Source organism: Dinoponera quadriceps, unplaced genomic scaffold (genome assembly GCF_001313825.1).
Source record: "Dinoponera quadriceps isolate SergipeBrazil2010 unplaced genomic scaffold, ASM131382v1 scaffold5042, whole genome shotgun sequence".
Lineage (NCBI taxonomy): Eukaryota > Metazoa > Arthropoda > Insecta > Hymenoptera > Formicidae > Dinoponera > Dinoponera quadriceps.
This window is the reverse complement of record NW_014558971.1, coordinates 12,603-38,161: the sequence shown is the minus strand read 5'-3', so window position 1 is coordinate 38,161 and position 25,559 is coordinate 12,603. Positions and strand designations below refer to the sequence as shown.

General features: G+C 37.0%; 2 protein-coding genes across 9 annotated transcripts; one reads left to right on the top strand and one right to left on the bottom strand.

Moving 5' to 3' along the window:
• Positions 1 to 62: 62 nt before the first annotated feature.
• On the bottom strand, positions 63 to 564 carry LOC106750001 (histone-lysine N-methyltransferase SETMAR-like; the record flags this gene model as incomplete). The annotated part of the gene is made up of 1 exon (XM_014629997.1): positions 63 to 564. A coding segment is annotated over exon 1 (502 nt), but the record flags the coding sequence as incomplete, so codon positions are not given.
• Positions 565 to 7,892: 7,328 nt separating this feature from the next.
• Positions 7,893 to 23,471, top strand: LOC106750003. 8 transcript variants are annotated; one of them, XR_001374900.1, is made up of 5 exons: positions 8,032 to 8,114; positions 8,824 to 9,048; positions 17,406 to 21,478; positions 23,175 to 23,250; positions 23,460 to 23,471. XR_001374900.1 is itself a non-coding variant. In XM_014630002.1 (4 exons), exons 1-3 carry the CDS (start codon positions 8,045 to 8,047, stop codon positions 21,473 to 21,475), a joined length of 4,365 nt encoding a protein of 1,454 aa, XP_014485488.1. In that variant the 5' UTR covers positions 8,032 to 8,044; the 3' UTR covers positions 21,476 to 21,478; positions 21,858 to 22,606. The 8 variants fall into 8 exon arrangements, 7 of the variants coding, with proteins under 7 accessions (XP_014485490.1, XP_014485491.1, XP_014485489.1 ...); XM_014630002.1 differs by lacking the exons at positions 23,175 to 23,250; positions 23,460 to 23,471 and adding an exon at positions 21,858 to 22,606; XM_014630001.1 differs by lacking the exons at positions 23,175 to 23,250; positions 23,460 to 23,471 and adding an exon at positions 21,694 to 22,606.
• The last annotated feature ends 2,088 nt before the right edge of the window (positions 23,472 to 25,559 follow it).

The following is a 25,559-nucleotide window of genomic DNA, read 5'->3' as shown; positions in this document are numbered from 1 at the left end:
CCAGACATCGAATGCGCCACGGTAGGCCTCCTCCGGAATGTCCTTTAAAACCGCGGTGCAACCTGCTTGGATCCCTTCAATGGTCTCGAAATACTTTCCTTTCATGGGTCTTTTCAGGCGTGAAAACAGAAAGAAATCGGGAGGAGCGACGTCCGGACTGTACGGAGGCTGAGGAATCGTTGGCACCCCTTCTTTGCCCAGGTAGTTGGTGATGAANTCCTCCGGAATGTCCTTTAAAACCGCGGTGCAACCTGCTTGGATCCCTTCAATGGTCTCGAAATACTTTCCTTTCATGGGTCTTTTCAGGCGTGAAAACAGAAAGAAATCGGGAGGAGCGACGTCCGGACTGTACGGAGGCTGAGGAATCGTTGGCACCCCTTCTTTGCCCAGGTAGTTGGTGATGAAGAAGGAGCTGTGGGCCGGCGCGTTGTCGTGATGCAACTTCCAGTCCTTTGCGATGTCCAGCTGGAGGCGTTGAACCCAGCGTTTCAGCCTCTTTAGCACTCCAACGTAAAATTTAGCGTTCACAGTTGTACCAGCTGGTACAAACTCGTGAGGGACCATCCGGCCCGGGCTTCGTCGTCGACCTCTTCCCGGCCTTCCAAAAAAACTTTGTGCCACCGGAACACTTGCCGATCCGACAGGGCACTTTCTTTAAAAGCTGTCTTGATCATTGGAAGATTTTCCGCCCCGGTCTTGCCAAGTTTAGCGCAAAACTTGATCGCCATCCTTTATTCTAAGGAGCGCTGCATGTTTACTTGCACGAGGTCACAAAACGACTTCCACGGAAACCCATGTCCTTACTATTGGGCTAGCGGGAGAAGACTGAATGTCTCAATATTCGTTAGCTGACTTCACCCTCTACCATTCCCAACCGATCCGAGCACAGTCTGACGATCAGTCGCCACGATCAGTCGTACAAATGTCAAGAAAAAATCGCTGATATTACTTTCCGGACAAACAATGTATATCAAGAAAAACTTTATCGATATCAGAAAGTTCCTGCTTAAGTGAAATGTGACAAAGATAAATGTGATTGCCACATAAAATAATATTCACAGTCACAAAAGACGAATTTAATTTATGACTAATTTGATGTTAGTTAATATTTGGATTCATTATTAACATTCCTGATATAATCACGATGAGCGCGAGCGTGCCGTGGTAAATAGCGCACCGGTAGACAGCACTTACCAGGTGTAGAAGTATAAAACTGGAATTTTTTTGTAAAAATTACACGTCTGTTGTTTGAAAATGATAAAAATATTTTTTTCAAAATAATGTCCATTGCTAATTATATATTTTTCCCACCTCTCCGACAGTTTATGAATGTAACGCCAAAAAAACATTTCGTCTTTTAAAGCGAATCAGCTATCGAGCCATTTTCGTACATTTTCATACAAATTGAAGCGTTGTTCAGCGAGAGCGTGTCCCATTAATGCGCATCGATAATAATTGGACTGAGCCAAGTCTGGAGAATAAGCCGCATACGTTAGTATTTCCCAACTGAACGCCTCGATTGTTTCCCTGACCCATTTTGCTGTGTGTGATGGGGCATTATCATGGAGCAAAATGACTTTGTGTTGTCTTTTTCCATATTCCGATCGTTTTCCACGCAATGCTCAATTGAAATCAATCATTTGCTGTTGGTAGCGATCAGTGTTAACGGTTTCATCAGGTTTTAGCAGCTCATAATAGATTACACCCTTTTGATCCCACCAAACAAAGAGCATTGTCTTCTATCCAAAGCGATTTGGTCTTGCAGTAGATGTCGATGGTTCGTCTGGGTTCACCCATGATTTCTGACGCTTAGAATACTCAAAATATATCCCTTTTTCATCACCTATCATGATACGATGGACTTTCTTTTGTATCTGTCGAGCAGCATTTCACAAGTGGTTTTTCGATTTTTTTGCTGTCTTTCATTCAGTTCATGCGGAACCCATTTTCCCACTTTCTCAATCTTTCCCATGGCTTTCAAACGAATTGAGACAGCTTTCTGCGTCACATTCAATTCATCCGCGAGTTCTTGTTGAGTTTGAGTATCATCTTCATCCAATAAGGTTTGCAATTCGTTGTCTGCGCATTTTTTCAGTGATTTCCCACGCTCTTCGTTCTCACGTCAAAATCACCACTTTTGAATTTTTTGAACCACTCGAAACACTGTGTTTTACCAAGAGTATGTTCATCGTAAGCTTCAACAAGCATTCGATGCGATTATGCAGCAGTTTTCTTCAAATGATAACAAAAAACCAATGCTGTCCGCAAATCGTAGTTCGTAGGCACAAAACTCGACATGTTTAAGGTTATAGAAAAATATACCGGTGTATTGAACTTGGGTTGTTGTGTGTTGAAAATCTTCGTCAGCTGTTAGAGGGAGATGATGGCGCTGCAGAAGCGGTCTTACAGTCCCTAAACTGATGGCTAGCACCATCTATAACAAAATTCCGGTTTCTTACTTCTAAACCTGGTATATGTGTCCAGTGAAAGCTATAGGTGTAAACTATGGATACGTTTATGGATTTAGCTCCGCTTAGTGCGCGGTTCGAATGTCGCCGGCGCGTCGTTTGCATCGTGCGTAAAATTAATTAAAATAATTAATATTGAGATATAACTTTCTTGAATTATTCAAGTAATTGCGCCTTGCATATTCAATCGACGGAGTTCACATTAGCAAAAAAGTATTCCCTCCCCAGCGATCGAAACTGGTAGGCGCGCCCCGTCCATGCAGATTGCTTGCGCCGGGAGTATTCAGGACTTAAAAGGTTAAAAAGGTTACATCAATAACACAACTATAACGAAGGGTACGCCAAATTAACGAAGACGGTAGCAAATTTGACAAAATAAAACGGATTTCTGAATATATATTAAACCGTTTTAATGAAGTACTCAAAAACGAAATAATTATTCACGACATTGACATCGCTCGATGGGCTTCTCGAGCATAAAAAAAAGAAAATGCCACCAGGATTCAAAGTCTTAGCAACGTGGATCAGAAAATTGAAAACTACATATAGTATAGTATTTCGATAGATTGCAAAATTTGTTACGAAAAGATTTTGTTATCAAGGAAAGATTTAGAAAAATATGTGCGATACATATATTAGGTCTAGTAAAAAGTAATCCATTATTTTTCCAATAGAGGGCTTTACTAATCTGTATCTCGCGTTGTATAAGTCCGATCGGATTATGCCGGATGGCGTTAGAAAGATAAGATTTCATACTAAAGAAACCTCTCAGTTTTGTGATTGCTTGACTCAGTATTGTTTGAGCGCGCGTCAAAGATGGACACCAGCAAAGAGAAAATACGCCATATTTTACAGTTTTTCTTTGATAAAAGCGAAAACGCAAGCCAGGCGGCTAAAAATGTGAATAGTGTTTATGGTCCTGATACGGTAAGAGCCAATCACGCGCAATTTTGGTTTTGTCGATTCAGTTCCGGTAATTTTGATGTCAAAGATGCACCACGCTCCGGGAGGCCAATTGTCGAAAATGTTGATAAAATAATGGAAATCATCGAGTCCGACCGTCATGTAAGCACCATTTCGATTGCCAAGGAGCTAAACATTGCACAAAAAACCGTTTGGAACCATTTAAATGAGGCTGGATTCAAAAAGAAGCTCGATGTGTGGGTGCCACACGAGTTAACGCAAAAAAACCTCATGGATCGAATTTCCATCTGCGAATCGCTGCTGAATCGCAACAAAATCGATCCATTTCTGAAGCGGATGGTTACTGGTGATGAAAAGTGGGTCAATTACGACAACGTCAAGCGAAAACTATCGTGGTCGAATTGCGATGAGCCGGCGCAAACGGTGGCCAAGCCAAGGTTGACGGTCAGGAAGATTTTGCTGTTTATTTGGTGGGATTGGCAGGGAATTATCTACTATGAGCTACTCCCCTACGGCAAAACTCTTAATTCGGACCTGTACTGTCAACAATTGGACCGTCTGAAGGAAGCAATCTCCCAGAAGCGGCCAGCTTTGGCCAATAGGAGAGGAATTGTGTTCCATCACGATAACGTCAGGCCGCACTTATCGATAGTGACTCGCCAGAAGCTCCGGGAACTTGGTTGGGAAGTTCTTTTGCATCCACCTTATAGTCCGGACCTGGCACCAAGTGATTACCACCTGTTCCTGTCTATAGCGAATTTTTTTGCTGGTGAAAATTTCGCCTCAAGAGAAGCTTGTGAAAATCGACTTTCCCAGTTTGTTGCCAATAGGGACGAGGGTTTCTATGAGAGAGGCATAATGAAATTACCTTCGAAATGGCAACAAGTTATCGAACAAAACGGTGCATATTTGACCTAAATCGGATCATTGTAACTATGTTAAATAGAGCCTCCAATTTGATACAAAAATAATGGATTACTTTTTACTAGACCTTATATCACAAACGTAAAATAATATATTAATCGATATGGAGTAAAAAATCTTTACAAATCGGATCAGAGTGGATTCCAATTAGAATTTCACTTCTGTCGTAGCTTGTCGCATATAGGTGCATGTAAGAAAGATAAAAGCTGTAATATAATATATATCAGCAATGACATAGTTATACTCTACAGTCGACTATTTTCTCTGATAGTAAATTATTTTCGCCTCTTATTATCGTATTAAAAGTATCAAGAACATTTTACCAATGAGTGCAGGAAACATTATTCAACTCTCTTAATATTTTTGTTATAGTTTCTAAAGTAGGTAAATTGACATCAGATCATGTAAATACCTGGCTGAGAGAAATATTCTTTACAAAGGTCTGGCCAAAATCCGTATTAATATTAGATATCATGGAGTAAACATTGTCCCAATATAATTGCGGAAACTAGAACAGATTCTGCAGAAAACACTGTTTTCTTAATAATTTTGGCCGCTATGACGGGAAAAATATAACCATTAGATATATATGGCTTCCGATTGTTGAACAATTTTTTTAGACATTTTTATGATATTGTTATGTTCTTGGAACGTGTAACTAATCTTCAAGCTAGAAATAATATTTTGAAATTGCAATCATTAACGCACCATAAATTCTCGTCTCCTAAGTTTCAAAATTTATTTGAATTTGCGTGGCTTAAATGTAAATATGTACAGAATGAACCAACAGATTTTATGGTTGATTCTTGTTTTAAAAGTGATTCTAAAATAAAATACGATATTTGTGGAGAAACAGCTGTTATAACCTCGCTTTTCTACACTCATCTTAGCGTTGCCGAAACGCCACCGAGGATGTGAATGTGCAATGCTTGCAAGAAAATCACCATGTTGCAAGAAAGTATCGCGGTGCACACGCCGTTAAACAATTTCCGAACGGCACACGTCCGTTGCGATCTGTTGCTAATACATCTTCCTTAAAAGAATAAGGAGAAAATATAAAAGAGCTGCTCCAACCCGAAAGGCGGCTTTCTCAATATCCGACTTTGCACTGTTGAGCATTTCGCGTAATCCGTATAATCGCTGCCGAACACAGCGCGAGCCAGGGATAAGGTTCCCAATCGGTAAAAGACTTGTCCAGATATTTAAATAAAGTCTTCTTTTGTATAACTCTCGCGTACAAAGCTTCAACACTCGACTATCCCCAACTCCCGAAATATACGTCACGTCTCTGGACCGCCCGGGTGTGACACTACTACATTTACTTGTTCTTGCAAGAAATCACTTTGTATAACACATTTCTTCCATGATCACTACCTTTGCAACAAATTCGTGTCATAAATATATTGGGAGTACAAATTAATTCGGTCCGTTTTCAAAAGATGGCTCTGCATGTTATGAATGTTTCATAGTGACAGCTGATTTTTGTGGTTTCAGAGAGGTTAGATATCTGTCAATAATATTCAGTTTATATCGCTTTAAGTTTAATACAAAACTCTTTGAGTTTAATACAAAATCCCTGTTTTTTATTGTGTTCAATATGTCAAATTTTGTGTTAACTAAGCAGCATTTGCGGGAGGTTTTAGTTTTCTGCTTTAATTGGTAGAAAAGTGCAGCTGAAGCGCATCGAATGCTTGTAGAAGTTTATCGTGGCAATGCTCCAACTGATAAATCATGTAGAGAATGGTTTCGACGTTTCAAGAATGGTGATTTCAGCGTTGAAGACAGGCCTCGCTCTGGACAGCCAAAAAAATTCGAAGACGAAGAATTGGATACATTACTCGATGAAGATCCGAGTCAAACGCAAGAAAAGTTTGCAGAATCATTAGGAGTTACCCAACAAGCAGTTTCGGTACGATTGAAATCGGTCGTAATACGAGCAAAGACATGACAAAGTTATTCTTCTGCATGATAACGCTCGGCCTCATGTCGCAAAAGTCGTATAAAAATATTTGGAAACACTCAAGTGGGATATTTTACCGCACCTGCCATATTCGACGGATATTAATCCTTCTGATTACTGGTTGTTCCAATGGATGGAGCACGATTTGGCACGTCACTGGTTCACTTCTTTCGCGGATATCGAAAATTGGCTCCTAACTTGGATCGCCTCAAAGGCGAGACATTTTTTCGAGATGGAATTCGAAAATTGCCTGAGAGGCGGGAAAAAGTAGTAGCCAGCGATTGACAATATTTTGATTAATTTTTTCATTCATTTTGTTCTGAAATAAATGCATTTTTGACCATAAGAAACGGACCGGACTAATTTGTACTCTTAATGTTAATATGAATTATGCGATGCAGATATGTGCATATTTAGAACTAGTATGGCTATTTTTATTATTATTATTCGATACGAATTTTCTTTATGTATCGTTTCAGTGGAGCGATCGTAAATAATATTAGGTGTATGAATTAATTCCATGCTTTTTCGCCAATCTTGAAAACCATTTTATATTAGAACATCTACTAATCTTTTGTGGCTTTTAAGTGGTGATATTTATGCTTTCAAATCATTATAGGAAATAATAAATCACGGAAATAGCCTCTGTTACAGTTGATATATGATGGCCTCTGATGAGGAACATATTTGGCATTGCACTTCTTTTGCGTTTCAACTAAAAAGGTACGCCGTTGAAATGATTTGTTATGTTCTTGGTGAATGTGCAGTAACTCACACTTGTAAAAATTGATATAAGAGATTTCACGAAGGAGATTTTGACCTTGAGAGACGGAGAACGCCCTGAGCAACCTAAAAATTTGAAGACGATGAGCTGTAACACCTATTGAATCAAAATTCAACGTAAACAAGAAAAGAACTTGTAACTCATAGTTACTCAACAAGCCATTTCCGTTCGACTATATAAACTGGGAGCGATTCAGAAAGAAGGTTAATGGATTCATAGTCATTTTGCAGCATGACAACATTCAGTCGCTCGTTGCAAAAAGGACTTAAAAAGTCGTCATCGACTTGAGTTGGGAAACTCTCCCGCATACGGCGTATTCATCAAATGTGGCCCTTTTAGATTACCACTTATTTCAATTACCCCAATATCATTTAGCTGATATGCATTTCAAAACATTGGAATATGTCCTAAAAAACATTGATGATGTAATCGATTGTAAACCATAATGTTTCTATCACAATGGGATTCAGCTGCCTGATAGGTGGTTTGAGATCATCGAAAATAATAGACTATTTTATTAATAACATTTTTTGCATTTTTATAAATAAATTTTAAATTTTGAAAAAAAGAAGAAATTAATTTGTACACCTAATAGTTTAAATTGAACTTGATAACATTAGATATGTATGTATAAAAATTTAATTTTAAATTTATATTTTTTGAAATTGATAGAAGTACTAATAATAATTATTCATTTATTAATTAGATTTATATATTTTCGTATTAGTGACTATGATTTTCAATTATCTATAATTCATACATTTGTATACATTACTGAAAATTATAGTTGCTATACGTTACAACATCTGTTTATATTACAAGTAAAATGAAAACAAATGATCGATTTATAAAAAAAAAATCGCAAGACATAATCGCTGTGTTTATTTAATGTTTTAGGCGTCCGGTTGAAGCAGCGCATTAAGATGTCAGAAAAAGAAGGTGAGGGCCTCTTTACGAGCACCGTCATCACCATGTTGCTCAAGTATGATCGTAAATAGATATACAAGTATCAGTGGAAGGAGTTGCAGGAACGACAGTAATTCAGCATATGCGTGTAAAACATAACATTTCATATTATCAATGTGTAATATGTAACGCAATGCAAAATACATTAACCTAAATTTTCGGACAACCACATTTTTGCACGATCGAAATATATCTCTTTCTATCGCCTCTAGGATACGAAAAGATTATATATTGTTACGTTTCTATAATTTAACACCGTTGTTTTCATCACTGCATTAATGACGATCATATTAACAAAAAGTTCACGGAATATCGCCATCGATCTTTTCAAAACCTCTCTGCTCTGCAAAACGATAAAACAATAGCCAAGTAATGTTAAATATCACTTCTTTTCTTCTCAGCAGAAAGTGAGGTAAAAGAGAAAAAAGATAATAAAGAAGGCCAGCTCGGTATTTTTTTAATTGTCATCTAAGACTGTCGTCGAGAAATTACGTAGCCACATCTCCCTCTTTTCAAATTGTACAAAAATTTAATATAAATTTAAGAATTAGAAAACACTTTAATCTTTCGTCATGTCCATTATATTATAGATTTTTAGCTGTGGTACGTGAAGAATAGTTTATGAAGAATACACTTCATCGAAAGTTTTAATTTTGCAAGCCCAACTTTAATTTTTGAAAGACAAAAATGGTCACTTTAACCATTATGGATGATATACTTCTTTCTCATTAATGAATGATATACTTCTTTCTCATAACCATTGCATCTGGATTATAATTTTTAATTTGTTTTTGTAGATATGCAGGATGCATCGCAGCAGAATGTCACTCCGGAAGAGACAACAGAAAAAATTAAAGTCGAAAACGAAGTACAAGGTTCGGTTGAAGAATCAGATAGCTCAGAAATATCGGAAGAATTATCTGTTACGGAACTGGAAGAAAGACGAGAAGAAATTGAGAAGAGAGAACAAAGAAAATCGCAAAGTCACGAAGAGACACAAAAGAAAAATATGTCAGGTTCAGGTTAGTGATGCGCGCTATGATTTCAATGTTGAGAAACAATAGCAGAAATAAAAAATTTAATAATCTTAAAGGAAAAACTTAATATATTCTAAGACTTCTAACTCTATGTTATTCTAACTTACAGTCTGTTTAAACTAATCATAGACGTCATTTTTTAAATATGATTTATGTATTCATTATAAGAATGATAACAAATGTTTATTATAATTTACGATATAATCGTATTAATATGAAATTCAGTCGCTGTTATTGTTCATAATTGCCTGGCATTTCCTAGCCATCTTTTCACAAAGAACTCAGCGTATTAACAGGTTAGGGATTTCGAAAGAGATTTAATTTGTCGAATTAGCCGCTCCTTTTAATATATTGTGGTTCTACGAATCTTTAACTTTTTATATCTCCACGCATTTTCAATCAGATTAGCATCAGGTGATTATGAAAACTACCCAACATATTCATGCAATTTTCGTTTTTTCAGTGCATGCAGAGACGTCCAATTTTTTTCATGATTCAAACTATTCCTCAATAAATGTAATCAAATATTTTCTATATTAGATTTTCAACATTCTATTTGCATTAAGATTGCCGGTGAAGATGCACAAACAACTGAAACTTTTCATAAAAAAGTAGCCTCAAATATATATTTTTATCGAGTGTTTTATAGTTTGCTATAGAAAGCTGCAAATATGGGGGTATACCAGGCCGGAATGACGACCAATCATGTCCATAAAGAAGCTTCATCTTCTAAAATTTTCTAGTTCTATTCTCACAGGGAATATTTTTTTAACCTAAGTTAATCTTTCCTTAACATAAATCTTAAACGGCAGAAGTTTCACCAAATTGTTTCGATATTTTATATCATTCTCATGCAAATCATTTCAAATAAATCTAATGGAAGTATCTAAGCTCTTTGCTTTTAATTTTATTTATTTCTTGCGCAATGATAAGGATTTATTTTGAGAAAAGGTAGCAATTATTAATTTATCCTTTTCTTTCGAAATTTTACAGATCATACTACGTTTCGAAAAATCATCAATCGTTTTTGATTCTCGCTAACGTTTCATTTATGCACAAAGTTTTGGACTTTTTAATAGACGCTTCTCTCAAAACAACATTTTTGGCCCTTTGAAGTGCAGATATAAGAATACTGTATTGAATCGTCGAGCGTACGGAACATTCATTTGGAAAAATTTCCATTCACGACAATAGCTGGACTGCTATTGTGGTTTTTAGTAGAACGTGTGGAACGCAATGTCAGAAAAAGGTCTTCCCATCTGATTTTCGAATAAATTTTCAGTAAATAAGTTTTAGATCAAGGTTTGCCGTGCATGCTTAATTTAAACAAACTGAAATAATATGCGATTAAAGAAACGATGAGTAGTATATTAATTGTGTTAACACGTTTATCATGCTGAAAGTCATGGCTACGGTATTCTGGGATTCCCGCGGCATAATCCTCGGCGATTATTTGGACAAGGGAAGATCTATCACGAGACAATACTACAGTGATTTGCTGGGACGATTCAACGTGGAACTAAAAAAGAAACGGCCTCATCTTGCGAAGAAGAAAGTCCGTTCTATCACCACAATGCCATATTCACCCGCACATTCACCCACAATTGCTACAGCTAAACTGATCGAAATGAGATACGAAATTCTCACCCATCTTCCGTATTCTCTAGATTTGGTTCCCAGCGACTTTTCCTGTTTCCCAACATGAAAAATGGCTCGCAGGGAAGAAATTCACGCCGAATTCGGAGATCATCACTGAGGTAGATGTCCAGAGTTTGAACAATCATACTTTTTAGGGCATTAAAAAGTTGCACCACCGTTGGAAAAAGTGTATAGAAGTGAAAGGGGGATACATTAAAAAATAAATCGAAATTTTTCCAAAATATTGCGTTTTCATTTTAAATCCTACGACTTATCAGACCGCCCTCGTATACCCGTTCTTGGCGACTGGTGTCATGCCTAGTATGGTTGTCTAGCAACACAGCTGTCACAGCAGATCGCATGCTAGCGGATTATTATTCGCGCGTAATCTAATGTGGCGCATTGTGCTACATATGCTTTAGTGACGATGCAGATAAACATTGTTACAAGATATAATGGAAACTGTTATATCAACATTTACATCAACTCGATTCTTATTTATATATAAGTATTAGGGGGACCGGAAAGTAATGTCGTTTCTGCGCATGTCGATATTTGATTGTCATTTGGTAGCTCATTACGTACTTGGAAGGCGTGTCAAAGAGATTTTGAGGTTATCGTATCATATTTGCTTCTGAATAATTAAGTATTAGACTTTTTTTTTTGCAATTTGGGGTGAAATGGCCAGCCAAATACCAGAAGAGCATATCCGGCATTGTATGCTTTTTGAGTTTCGCAAGGGTAATACCGCAACTGCTGCGACTAAAAACATTTGCGATGTTTATCCAAGCGCATTGGACGTTCGAAAATGCCACAGATGGTTCTCCAAGTTCAGATCAGGCAATTTTGATCTCTCGGACGCCCATCGATCAGGAAGACCAACAACATTAGATAACGACGTGCTAAGGGCAGAAGTGGAAGCAAATCCATGTCAAACAATTGAGTAACTCTCAAACAGCCTTAACCAACCTTGGTCAACCATCCAAGAACATTTGCCGCAGATTGGAAAAATAAGCAGAGCTGGTGTTTGGGTCCCCCATAATCTGTCCAAACAGAATAAAGCCAACCGGTCCATCACGTGCAACGTATTGCTTCAACGGCACCGTACAGATCCGTTTTTTGATCGCTTGATCACTAGAGATGAAAAATGGGTCCTGTACGACAATCCGAAACGCAAAAGGCAGTGGCTCAGCCGAAATGAATTACCACGAACTACTGCAAAGCCGGGTTTACACCCCAAAAAGGCACTTCTGTGTGTTTGGTGGAATACACGCGGAGTTGTTCACTTTGAAGTGTTAAAACCTGGACAAACTGTTAATGCAGATGTCTATTGTGAACAATTGGAACGAGTAAACCAGTCTTTGATTGAAAAGTATCCGGCAATTGTCAACAGAAAAGGAGTTATTCTGCAACATGACAATGCAAGACCGCACTGTGCAAAACGGACCTTAGACAAAATTAACGAATTGGGGTGGGAGGTACTGCCTCACCCACTATACTCGCCCGATATTGCACCCTCGGATTACCATTTATTCCGATCACTGCAACATTGTCTTAGTGGCAAAAAATTAGAAAATTTTGATAATGTCCAAAATGCTATCTCGACATATTTTACAGAAAAACCGATTGATTTTTACCGCTCCGGCATTGAAAATTTGTATACTAGATGGCAAAAGGTTGTTGATAACGAAGGTGAATATATTATTGATTAGAAATAAAAACTTGTTAAAAATGTAGTCGTGTGAATTTAACTTAAGAAAGCGACATTACTTTCCGGTCCCCCTAATATATCTTACCATATGTAAGAAGATTTTTTTCTTTCTTTTCGACATTAATAGGCGATTGCACGTTTCGATAATAAATCAATATTTAAATTTCTATGTATATTTGATTATGTCTGTTTTTCTACATGCGAAGCAGAAGTCCACAATATAAACTATGAACTTATATTTAATTTTTCTACACTAACAAATTGTTTTCTGTTTTTATTTTCATGTGAAATAGCGTATTAGAAATTTAAGATTTTCACCCTAACTTAGTGTAATGGCTAAATTGTAGAAACGCTCTCTTACATGTGTATTTTAAACCTACAAATATAAATGTTAATTAAAATTTTAAGACATCATTTTATCGTTGCAGTACGATATACCAAAGAGTCAGGTTTTATGGCTTCACTATATATCTTCAATAAAAAAAATATAGGTCATTCTGACATCTAATTTTTTTATGAGTCTCCCAAATTGAATAACTGTTATAGTTTGTCAAAAATGAACAAAGTCGACAATTGCAATCAAATTCTATTATCTAACAGAAAAATCGCCAAAGTCAAAGCCAAGTTAGACGCAATGTATGGACAAAATGTTTCTTTCATTTTCTGCTTTAAAAATGTGGATTTCTGAGTTTAAACGTGATCATTCCAGCATTTTTGATGAATAACTCACAGAACGTCTAAAAACAGTAATAACAGAAAAGATTGATTTGGTTCACCAAATCGTGATAGACGATCGACAATTGACTCTGAACGAGACAGGAGAGGCTGCTAGCATTTCATCCGAACGGGTGCATGTCATACTGCATGAACATTTTGGGAACATTATGAGAAAGTTGAATGCACGACGGATGTCATATTTGCTGACTGTGGATCAAAAACGTATGTGATTGAATAGTTCAGAATCGTGTTTTGAACGTTTTAAGCGCAATGAAAACGATTTTTTGCGACATTTTATTACTGTTGATAATTCGTGGGTTCACCACTATATAGACGATACAGTAATCAAAAGAATGGTGTTGAAGGTATGAACCAATTCCGAAGAAGGCGAAAAGTTACGTTGACTGAAAAGATGATGGCGACGGTTTTTTAAAATTTCAGAGAGATCATTTTTATCGATTTCTTAGAAAAAAGGAAAGCAATAAACGGCAAATATTATGCTGGATTATAGCAAAATTTGATTGCCGAAATCAAGATAAAACATCCGCATTGGGTAGAAAATATCTCTTCCATTAGGAATACAATGCATCGACGCAGAAATCAACCATCTAGATGACAAAAGTTCAAGAATTAATTATTGAATTGATTTTGCATCTATCAAACTGTACGGATTTGGCCTCGTGCGGTTTCTTCCTATTCCCAAATTTGAAGAAAATGGCAATATGAGAAAAAAGAAATTTCACTAAATTCTGCTGTGATAGATGCTGGAAATGGTTATTTTTCTTTTTTAAACAAATCATATTTTACCGAAGATATGAAAGGTCTAGAAAAACGTCGGAATAAATGTATTAAATAGAGCTTTATCATAGTTGGTGGCGTCTTCAGGACTTCCAGATCTTTGTTCGTCTTTAATTGATCCAGTTCTTACACACACACACATTACACACACGCGCGCGCACGCACGCACGCACGCACGCACCCACGCACGCACGCACGCACACACACACATTTTCTACAATATATAATTGCGTGCAAATAAATGTTATAAATATCAAGTGTTAATAAGTTACTCTGTTGTAATGAAGAGCGAAAGTTCAAAAACATAAAACAATTATGTTTATTAGCCACTTTATATTTTTATATTTTACATTATAAAATATATTTTTAGTAATATACACTTAGGTATCTCAAAATTAACTACAACGATTATACAGGAATTAGATACAATTGTGAACATTGACATTATGTAAGAAAAATATTACATTTATTATAGCAACTTTGCGTAATTTCTAACATATTTGCAACAAAATATATACGAATTTTATTAGTAATTAATATATATTAAGATTTTATATATTAGGTTGTTCGAAAAGTTCGTTTCAAATTTCATATGCTCCGCATTGCTAGTAATCAGTGAGAACGAGGGCGTTCCAGACGATTTTGTTTTTGTTAACCTTTCCGGATCTGTGAGTTTGCCAAAAGAACCTCGCAGGCTTTTATAAATGCAACTGTTTCGGCAGAAATCAGGTAGAAAGGTAACAAAAAGATCCATTTTCGCCATATGATGCTGTATTGCTTCCAGCGTGGCGTCACGACTTCGCAAACCCTAAATAAGATGTCCTCTATGTATGAAGACATCTGCGTCACCCATCAGACAATTCGGAAGTATCGAAGGCTTGAAGCTGGTGATTTTCAACATGGAAGATCAAGCTCGCTCTGACCGGCCTCAGGAGGTTGATAAAACGCTTCTTAAGGACCTTGCGCGAAAATCCGCCAGTGACCATTAGAGAATTCGCTGAGGTTCTGAACAAGTTCGTCTCCATCGTACCTATCGGAAAAACTCTAAACTGACTAACAGGCGTGAAATTATCTTTTACCATGATAACGCCAGATTTCACGTTGCGATGTCCATTTGTATAAAGCTACTATTCTTCAAATGGGACGTCCTTTTTCATCTTCTGTATTCTCCTGACTTTGTCCTGACTAATATTTCCCTCCTTGAAAAATTTTTTTTCAGGAAGTTCGTCTTTGGATGTTCTCGAAATTCACCACCATCAATCCTTCGATAGTCAAAAAATGTTCGATTTAAAGTTAAGATAACATGCAGCTACCTAAGAGATGGGTTAAGGTCATTGAACAAAGCGGTACATATTTGTTTCAGTAAAGTTCTCTTTGACTAAAATAGTATCCCCTAAACTTAAAAGATTTGAAATGAACTTTCCAAACAACCTAATTCATTCAGCATATTTTATTCATGAAGATATGCATATCATTTGTATTTAACATTTGCAGATTTGTTGCAGATTTTTAACTTCTGCATATAATTTTTGTCATAATATTACAAGATGTTTTAATTTACTTTATGTTTATAGAAAGGAATGAAATCCTAATAAAATTTCTTATAAAGGTTAAAAAGTATGTCAAATACATAAAAGTTCCCGAATATATAAAAGTTTCTGTTAGGTGTATAAGTTCGATCCCTTTATATTTAACGTCTTGTAACTCTGATTCAAATTAAAATTTTTTCCCACCCTAGGATAATTTGAAAATGTCAACTTTAAGCTTTAAAATGCACTATAATAGTTGACGGCCTTGACGATATAATAGAAAACAGTAGTTATCAGTAGTTAACAGCAGATAACAGTAGTAGTTATCACGATGTCATCCGAAACAGTACATCTGAAGCACTGCATTATTTTTGTATTCCAGTTGAGTAAAAATGCTGTTCAGGTTATCGAAATTATTTGTTTCGCTTTGGGTGAAGGTGCTGTGACTTACGCAAATTGTATAAAGTGGTTTCAAAAATTTCGGAGTGGCGATTTCGATCTCGTTGATTGAGAACTAAGTAGAATGCCGAAAAAAGTTGAAGACGAGAAATTAAAGCAGCAATTGAACGACAATCCTTGTCAGACGCAATAAGAACTTACTGAACAATTTGATGTAATTCAACAAGCTATTCCTGTTTGCTTAAAGAAGTTTGAAAGAATTTCAAAAGCAGGCCGTTAGGTTCCTCATGTGCTCAGTCCCGAACACAAAGCGAAACGCTGTGACATGGCACTATTCCTGTTCTTACGATTTTAAAAAAAAAGTTTGTTAAAACTAAAATTGTAACTGAAGGTGAAAAGTGAGTTTTGTATAATTCCAAGAACTGTGCGGAAAGTTGTGAGTTCATCCAGATAAACAGCTAATATCTATTGCTAAACCGAATATTCACGCGAAAAAGGCGTTGCTGTGCATTTGGTGGGATTTAAAAGACATTATTTATTATGAATTGCTCAAACATGGTGAAACTTACTTCTGAGCATTACCAGCAGCAAATGATCAAATTGAATAATGCAAATTGTGTGATTGATCAAAAAAGACCTTTCACCGGCAACAGAACTGGGCAGATGATTCTGCTGCACGATAACGCGCAGCCAAATACGACGAAAACAACCTAACAAGTTACCTTTAGCTTAGGATGGGAAATTCTTCCTCATGCAGCTTATTCCACAGACCATGCCCATGGAAAATTCTTCCTCATGCCGCTTATTCCCCAGACTTTGTCCTTTCAGATTATCATCTGTTCTGGTCATTGCAACATCACCTAGTTGATTTCTACTTCAAATCTCCCGAAGAGGTCGAAAAAAGCGATGAATTTATTGACTCAAAACTGCCATCTTTTTTTCAACAGGAGATTCGCCAGTTGCCTGAAAGATGGCAAAAGTGTGTCACAAATAATGGGGACTATTTCCAGGATTGACATGTAATTCATTTTTTGTAAATAAATGTTAAATTCATGTAAAAAAGGCACCGAACTTATTTATACAACAAATAAAAACATAAAAATACATATTCAAGAAATATAGATCGAAAACAGAAGAAATCGATAAAATTCCCTAAGTAATTAATTCATTATCCTTTTTTTCAAGTAAAAGAGATAATGAATATATCTTTAGTATAAAATGTTATATTTTAATAATTATTTAATTTGTGCAATTAAGAGACATTATATTTGTTACTAGTTTTATTGATGAATATTTGCTCAAATATTCAAATGAAAAATTGAATAAAAATTTAATCGAGACTCAGTTGGAAATATTGCCTTTTTTACAATATCAAAATACAAAAGTATAATTTTCCAAAAATTATGATTCTATGAGATATGTATTTTTACTCGCAACCCTTCGATTTTGTAGTGGAGGATAAATTTATTCAAATTCGAACAATACATTCTAGTACATACGGTATACGAGTAAATTTTTACATCGTTGTTCGTTTTGTTTCCACCCAATAGAACTGTCGACTGTGATGAGAAGCGTGTCTTCGATGACGTCAGACAATGACATATCAGTGATGTCGATGTCAAGGATTGTAGCGAATGAAACGAAGAGGCAAACGGAAGCGGACGAGTTCAGAGCCGGGATACTGACTACCGACAACCAAAATGGACATCGCGGCAGTGGTCATATCAGCGTAAGAGTTGGTGAGTGGAATTCATTGCCGATACTGGTAGAACGTCTGCGCGAGGCACTCGAGCTGTCCCTCGCGACGGGTTGCCATAGCGGTAATGAGCCGATGGCGACATCGTCGTTAGTTGAGTCCAACGTCGACGCCGAAGTCAAAGGTCGACTCCACACGCAGCATTCCATGAAACAGGCGATGTTTAGCGGCTACGATCATGACGATCTCGGGTCGAAGAAAGACGAACTCAAGTTGCTGGAAGATCTGTTACTATTGGACATCCAAACAGCGTTGTCACGTTTGCGCGAGACGCTGGAATACACGGACGTGGCGACACTCGCTAAGCACGGAGGAGTGTCGGATCCTACGAGCAAGCTACAACTTTTGCGACTGGTATCTAGTTTACTGTCGCGACTGCAGGTGCCACAAAAGGAAACAACCACGACCGGGGAAAACAAACTAATTGACATTGCAACGGCACAAGGTTATGCTACGCGGAAACGACGCTTTGTTAGACATACTATTGGCGTTTCCGCTGAAGAGATTGCCTACGCGCGGAAACAACTGGAGGAGAGCAGTGCGGATCTGGTGAAGTTAAACAAGGTGTCGGTTCGACAGCAACAAGAATCGCTCCTAGTTTCTATGCCGTGCAATGTACCGAGTAGTGTGTCGAATAACGCGTCAAGTGATACGCCGAATAGCGAGACGCACACGGAGGAAATTTGTGACAAATATACGAAAAACGCGATTAATCAACGCCAATCTTTGCGAGATAAGAATAAAGATTGCCGCGGAGACATCGGTTCGTATCGGCCCGTCGGTATTAGTGAATCGAATATGTCCCAGGATCGACGTTGGTGTGGCAATATGGACGACGAGGAACTCACGATTGAAAGAACAAACGAAGAACAAAGCCGGGTGATCAAACTCGCGGCGATATTGCGGCAACGTGCGGAACTGGTTAGTGCAAACAGATGCAATGTCAATAACAAATTCATTATGAAGAAATCAAAAATCAAACGCGCGAATACTGTCGATATACCGAGTTACTTGAAGCTGCAAGCTGGCGGTTTTGATTGTGACAACTCGGGTTGTGTACAGCTTCGACGTCCCATTAATGTAGGTGACAAAGTTGCGTCAAATACGTCCAAAAACCTGGCCATCCCGTCCTTCTATCCGCGAACGGAGAATGATAAAAAATTCCTGGCGCTGATCAATAAGAACAACGAAATGCAAACGAAGTTCAACGCCGCATCTGTTTTCAAATCCTTCGGCTACACTAAAATAACGGATATGTCATCACTAACAAACGAAAATTGGAACAATCGGTTTTCGAATATCAAGACCGCTTTCGATAAACCGTCGTCTGTCAGCGACGAGATCAAACTTTTTCCAAAATCATGCCCTGTTAAGCGTTTCTCGAGTGCACTCCATACTTCGTCCCAACTAACAAACAAGAAGACACCAATCGGTACTGACACCTCAAGTAAGGATTTGCTGTTTGTCAACATGAACATTTCGAAACCGGATATAGGTTTCAGGCATGCATCCTCGTCGCTGTTTCAAAAAATTGAGAAATCGCAAAACCTGATATCACCGCCGAGTTCTCACCGTTCAAGGTTCAAGGACAATGCGTCATCGTCTGAAAATGCTGTAGGCGAGAAAGCTAGAATTATATTTGATCGGAACAGTAATGCTCAATCTCAGTCTACGATCAAGTTTAAGATCGACGATAACGAAAGCACACTGAAACATTTCTTTCCTCGACCACCATGGATTGAACATGACAGAAATGGAATGAAATCGAGCCAAATAATCACCGAAAACGGGCGGTTTGATTATCGCAATTTTTGCAAGCAATTTGCGCCATTTATAGACAAAAACAATGCCGTGGAGTTTACGAAATCATGGAATAACGAAGAACAACGCAAGCGTAACAAACAATCGATACAGCGCGAGATCTTCTTTCCGTCCAGCAAAAAACTATCAATGATAGACGGAAAAATCTCCGAGACGTTCTCAGAAAGGGAGTCGCGAGTCCAACAACACCACAAAGCAAATGAATCATGTTATAAGGTTGAGGAACCGATTTGCGACAAGTTCTATATCCTTAGCGAGAAAAATGTTTTCGAATCGATCCATAATCGTCAGTGCAACGAACAAGAAATTTCGGAAAACATAATAGTGGACGCAACGCTCAGCAATAGCTCGCCTATTGCCATTCAAACGGGTAAGATCAATGATAATCAACCAGAAGAAGTGCGTGTATTTCGCATGGTTCCTAAAGTTTCGAGAGATTCGCCACCCGTTTGCAACGATACGTCCGTCCAAATCTGTAATCAATCAGATCAACCGTTAACGGATTATATAGAACATAAGAATGATTGGACGACTCTTCGTTACGAATGCAGTGACACTAACTCAAAGTCAAACTCGAGTTTTTATCTCGCGGAAAATCCGAAGAATTTCATCTTGGGTCATAACTGGAAAAATCATACTGTGGCAGCCGACGTTCCAAAAGAAAAAGAAATCTTGATGGAGGAGAACACGCATGATCTTAACGAGGAGCAATCCTCTGTTGGCATACTAAGCCCAATAGAAAATATACGTTCTCAGGACATATCCAATTACCATTCGCCAAAACAACACAAACAAATCTACCAAACTGATAATTCTCAGTACGAGAATTGCTTCTCGCCTAAACTAGCGACTGAAAATCAATCGCAAATATTTCAAAATTATCCTCTAGACATGAAATTCAACAGAGATCCGTTGAAGAATGAGATATTGAGTATATCGAATGAAATGAATAAGAAAAATCTTTCGTGTATGAACAACGGCGATCTACCGGAAGAACAAAATATACAGAATCAAGACATAAGCGCGGATGCCGGAGTTGTAACTCGATACGCTTGCGCCATAGCAACTGTTGCGTCAACGGAAACTCCAGAGATACGATCGGAAGAAGTGGGATCGGAATTCAAAGATTCATCTTCTCCCTCTCCTTTGTTTTATCGACCGTCCATCAGAAAAACTAGTAACGAGACCGCCGCAACCAAAGAAGAAATACGTCGACACAACATATTACAGCAGAGTTTAGTCCGTCGGCTACAAAACGAACACACGATGCTGAACAATCAGTACACGCCTGTCCCCAAACATGTTAGCAATTTTAACCAACATTCGAAGTTTCAGTTGCCCGATGCGTTGTTTGTCACCAGTTCCCCGTCAACACCATCGAATTCGAGATTTGGCACGATAAATCGTGTCACTGCTCTTAGAGAACAATACGAGCAATCTGACAGTCAATTAAGATCCGTCCAAAAGGAGCGTTCGCTGGTTCCGAACGACGGCGTGACGGCAAATGGCGTAATAGATTCTAGTGATAAATACCTAGTGTCTTGCTCCAACAAATCAGTGAAATCTACTGTTCTGTCTAAGTCTGAATCGTGGCATCAGCTAGTACTATCTAACAGTCATCATCCGCATCCGCACCCGTCACATAGTGGATTACCTCCAACGTCGTCTCATCTACCAAAGCTGCCGAAAACGAAATCACCGTCATTCTTTCGAACGAAGAAACAATACGAGGCATCTTTGTCCTCGGACAATATGAGAAAAATGGAAGATAAAATACGCAGATACTTCGACAATTCAAACGATAGCACTGATGCGAAGGATTCCAAGGTCAAACGTTTTTCATCGCACGACATAGCAACGAAAGGTCTTGTTGGCCTTTCCAGAAGCCGCACCATGCCAGGAATATGCGACAAAAAATTGCACTTGCTGACTTCTACTGTGCCGCAAATTTCCGCTACAAATCCCAATAGCACCGATGTGGACAAAGTTTTTGACGATATTTTTGAAGAGGCTACCAGAACTGACGACGATCATCGCTTCTGATTGGTCGGTTCTTCTATTTCTTAGTGTTAATTATAAAACCGCGTCATGAACTCGCGACACGTGCTAGACACTGCTTCCGACAAAAGTCGCATCTATCTTGGACGATTAATATTACTTTTTAAAGCCATGCAATCATGTCGTATCCGATGATAAATATTTTGATGTTAAATGTCACAATACAAAATCGCTTTCTTTGATCGCAGTTAATCTTGTTGCAGACACGCTTATTGCATAACGGCCAACTATGTGAATCGTTCAATTTTTCGTAATTTCATACATTGATTCATGAAGCCTACCATTGGTAGGTACAATTGATAATTCATTTTAATCAAATTGTTCTTTAGAAGTTTTCAGACGATCATTTCCATGTGTTTGTTTTCAGACCGTTCGCGAAAACACCATTGTTATCAAAAATTAAGGTTAATGAAATAGTATTTTTTTTAGTCAACTTTGACTGATCGATTTGCTGAAATTGCTTGCGTGCGGTAATTATTTCGTCAAAGTAAATACAGTATTAGCAAATTACATTTTGTTGAATATGAAAAAACATATGCTAACTTTTCTTTTTTAAATCTTTTATTTAGTCGCTTTTTCGTATGTAATTGAAAACAAATGTTTATTAAAGTTAATTTTACCACGCGGTTACAATTTGCTCTCAATAAAATTAAATAATCTGCTCAATGATCTACACATGTAATTGGACTGCATAATCCTTTTTTTCCGCCATCGCAAAGATTTCAGAACAGAAATGTTTCATGTTTCTATGTAAAAAGCTGATACAGTCCTTTACAGCAAAATCATATTTCTTGGATCCACAATGGGATTTTAGGCTCTCATAGTCTTCATCCATTACGAGAGACGATTGTGTAAATTGATGCAACGACCGTCGACACCTCCAATGCTCATCGCCTTTTATTCATTTTGATAAGAATTGTCTTGTTCTTTTCATGACTGCTCACATGAGCAGGAAAAATGAACGCGCATAGAGAAAGAATTATTTACGAATAATCTGCTCGGACTGACGAGAGATAGAGGACGTTGCAACGCACTGACTACTCCATTATCGTTTGCACATTTTTTAGCTATGAGTCGTATAAAAGCTACAAATAAAAACTACACGTATTAATCACACGCTATGTGGTTATTTTCTTTCTATTTTGTCGCTTGTCTACTCTTTCGTGTTTTTCTTTTTTTATTCGAGTCGCAATCGCGGCGCGCACGTCTCGCGGATGAGCTCTGAGAATCGCTAAGAGGACCATGCCAATCCCCGAATAAATCAGTGAGTCACTATCCTTATTTTTGTCGATTTTTTGTTACGCAGTAGCATACAGTTTGCACTGCTGCAAGTGTGCACGAGTGGTACCGTAGTACACGTGCCGCGTATGGTCTTCAATATTATTGTATATCTGTTTTTTATTCACACTAAACTATCATTTAATTTGTTTGTAAGACAACTAATGCACTGCAGGCATGTGACGAGAGTGGGAAATGAAAATTTTCGCTAGATCCAATTGTCCAATAATAATTTACACCTGTACTTTTGACATGTATCGAAATCCGCGTGCGGTTATAAGTAATTAAAATGACGTATATATATTAACATCTTAGTTCAATCTTAATATGCATCTCTGCGCAATTCTAACATATCGCACGCACAATTTAACATTTGTAGTTTGACGGTGCACCGTTCATTTTTCAGCTCCAAAGAAGCCACTATCGCCGTTTGCCAAATTTCGTCAACTCGATAGACAAAATAGCGCCACTTTATCGCCAAGGTAATTATGAAGAAAAAAAAAATAAATTTAAATTATAGTATATTGATTAACAATAGATAATTTAATATGGCAAAGATTTCGCAAAGGAATGACAAATAAAACAAATTAAAAAGAGAACACGTAAATTATATTTTTACGTACTTTTGCGTATGGATTTTCGTATATCGATCAATGATTCGTTTCTTTTTATGTACTTTTTTTACGTTTAGTGCTGTAAAATCACCTGCAACAGAATTTCGCTTCAAATTTACTGAACCATCTATACGAGATAACGCTGCACAAATTAAAAACCGTTTATTGGCGTGGTGTCAGTCAAAAACTAAAGAATACGAGGTAAATATATTGTTCCAGTGCATACACATGTATACGTTATGTACAAAATATACTATCGACCTAATTTACAGAGCTACAACACTTTTACATTTGTGTGACAACAATTATAGTAGAACAACATTTGATTAATACGTTCGTTTCAGAATGTACAACTCAATAACTTCTCAACGAGTTGGAACAACGGTTTAGCATTCTGCGCATTAATACACCACTTTAGGCCGGATGCTTTTGATTACAACTCTTTACGTCCGGAAAATCGCAGGAAAAACTTCGAACTTGCTTTTACAAAAGCAGAGTAAGAGATTTTATTTTCTCGTACTATGTCAATGCTACATTTTCTACTTGAAAAATTTAATCCATTTCATTTAATCGTCTCTTTTTATTTATGAATAATCGAGAGTTCTTTTTTTCGCTTTCTTTCTTTTTCTTTTAGTGAAATCGCTGGAATTGCACCATTACTTGACGTCGAAGACATGGTGATGATGCAACGGCCGGATTGGAAATGCGTCTTTACGTACGTCCAATCTATTTATCGTCGCTTCAAGGACGAGAACTAACGACTTATTTTAAACACAGCAGCACAGTACAATTCTACTTTACACTAACGTAGATCGATGCTATTTGTAGAATGTTACTATCCGTTTAATACACATTGAACACGCGATTAGAAGTACATACTGTAACAAAAATATTTTTTTGAATGAGTTGTTACATATAATACTGTGATCATACACATTTGTTTCTATTTTGATAATATGTATAGAAATTCACGGATTTGAGGACGATGCATTTTAATGATAATGATATAATTCAATTTCATCAGTTTTATTACCACTTGAAAAGCTACGTATTTGTACACGTCAGTATTTTCATATCTCATATCTGTTTCGTTTTTTGGCACACAACTTTACTAACGTGTAATAATTTTCATTCTATATTAGTTTAACAGCTAATGATTTTTACGAATATATGATTGAAAGCCAAATGTAAGCGAAACGCTACCAAGTGATATTAATGTCAATTGTATTATTAAATTAATTCAAAATTTTGAGTATCATAGATCTCTCTCTCTCACTCTCTCTCTCTCTCTGTCTCTCTCTCTCTATCTATCTATCTATCTATCTGTCTATTTATCTATCTTCAATAAATATATAATATAATTATATGAATTTTCAGTTATTCTCTTACCCTGTAAAATTGACAAATTTCATTATAATGAGCATCGAATTCATATAATGAACATTGAACAAATTATTTAATAATAAAATAAGTTGTATAAAATTTAACAATAAATATATTTAAATACATAAATTTTCGTTTTTGTCCTCCATTAGGTAATCTCTATTAATCTCTATTAATGTTTTTACTTTTACAGTACAGATAGATTATAAAAATTGTCCTAAGTTACAGTCTGTTCAACAAGAAAGTGTGGGTGATATTTTTGTAGAAAATCACAGTAGCGCCATCTAATTTATACCGTTTGAATCTTTAAAATAATTTCTTTTCTGTAGTGTATATCAAAAAGTTACGTTGAGTAGTTGTTAAAAGCAAACATTATTTTAAAAAGTGAGTGAACAATATTTGAAATGTTACGATGCGGTATTCCTTGTTTTCCATTCTAAAAGACCAAAATTAATAATCGCAGCAGCTGCTAGAGCAATTGAAAAGTCAGAGGCTTTCGTAAGGAAATGGGTAAATCAGTTCAAAACCGCTGGAAATATTGACAAATTGCCAGAAAGGACTATCTCGTGCGACGACTCCGAAGGAGGACAAAACAATCTTCCGTCTCTTTCAGACAAATCCCAGCCTTATCCTGCGTCAGACCCAAGTAAAACTCCACTAAAAGAGTTTACATATGCGATCAGAAGCTGCCTCTATAAAAATGATATGGCACTTCTGTTCTTCATGAAAAAACCGCTGCTGTCAGAAAAACATTCTTAATAAGGAATAGAGTGGGTACAGGAAAATGATAATCG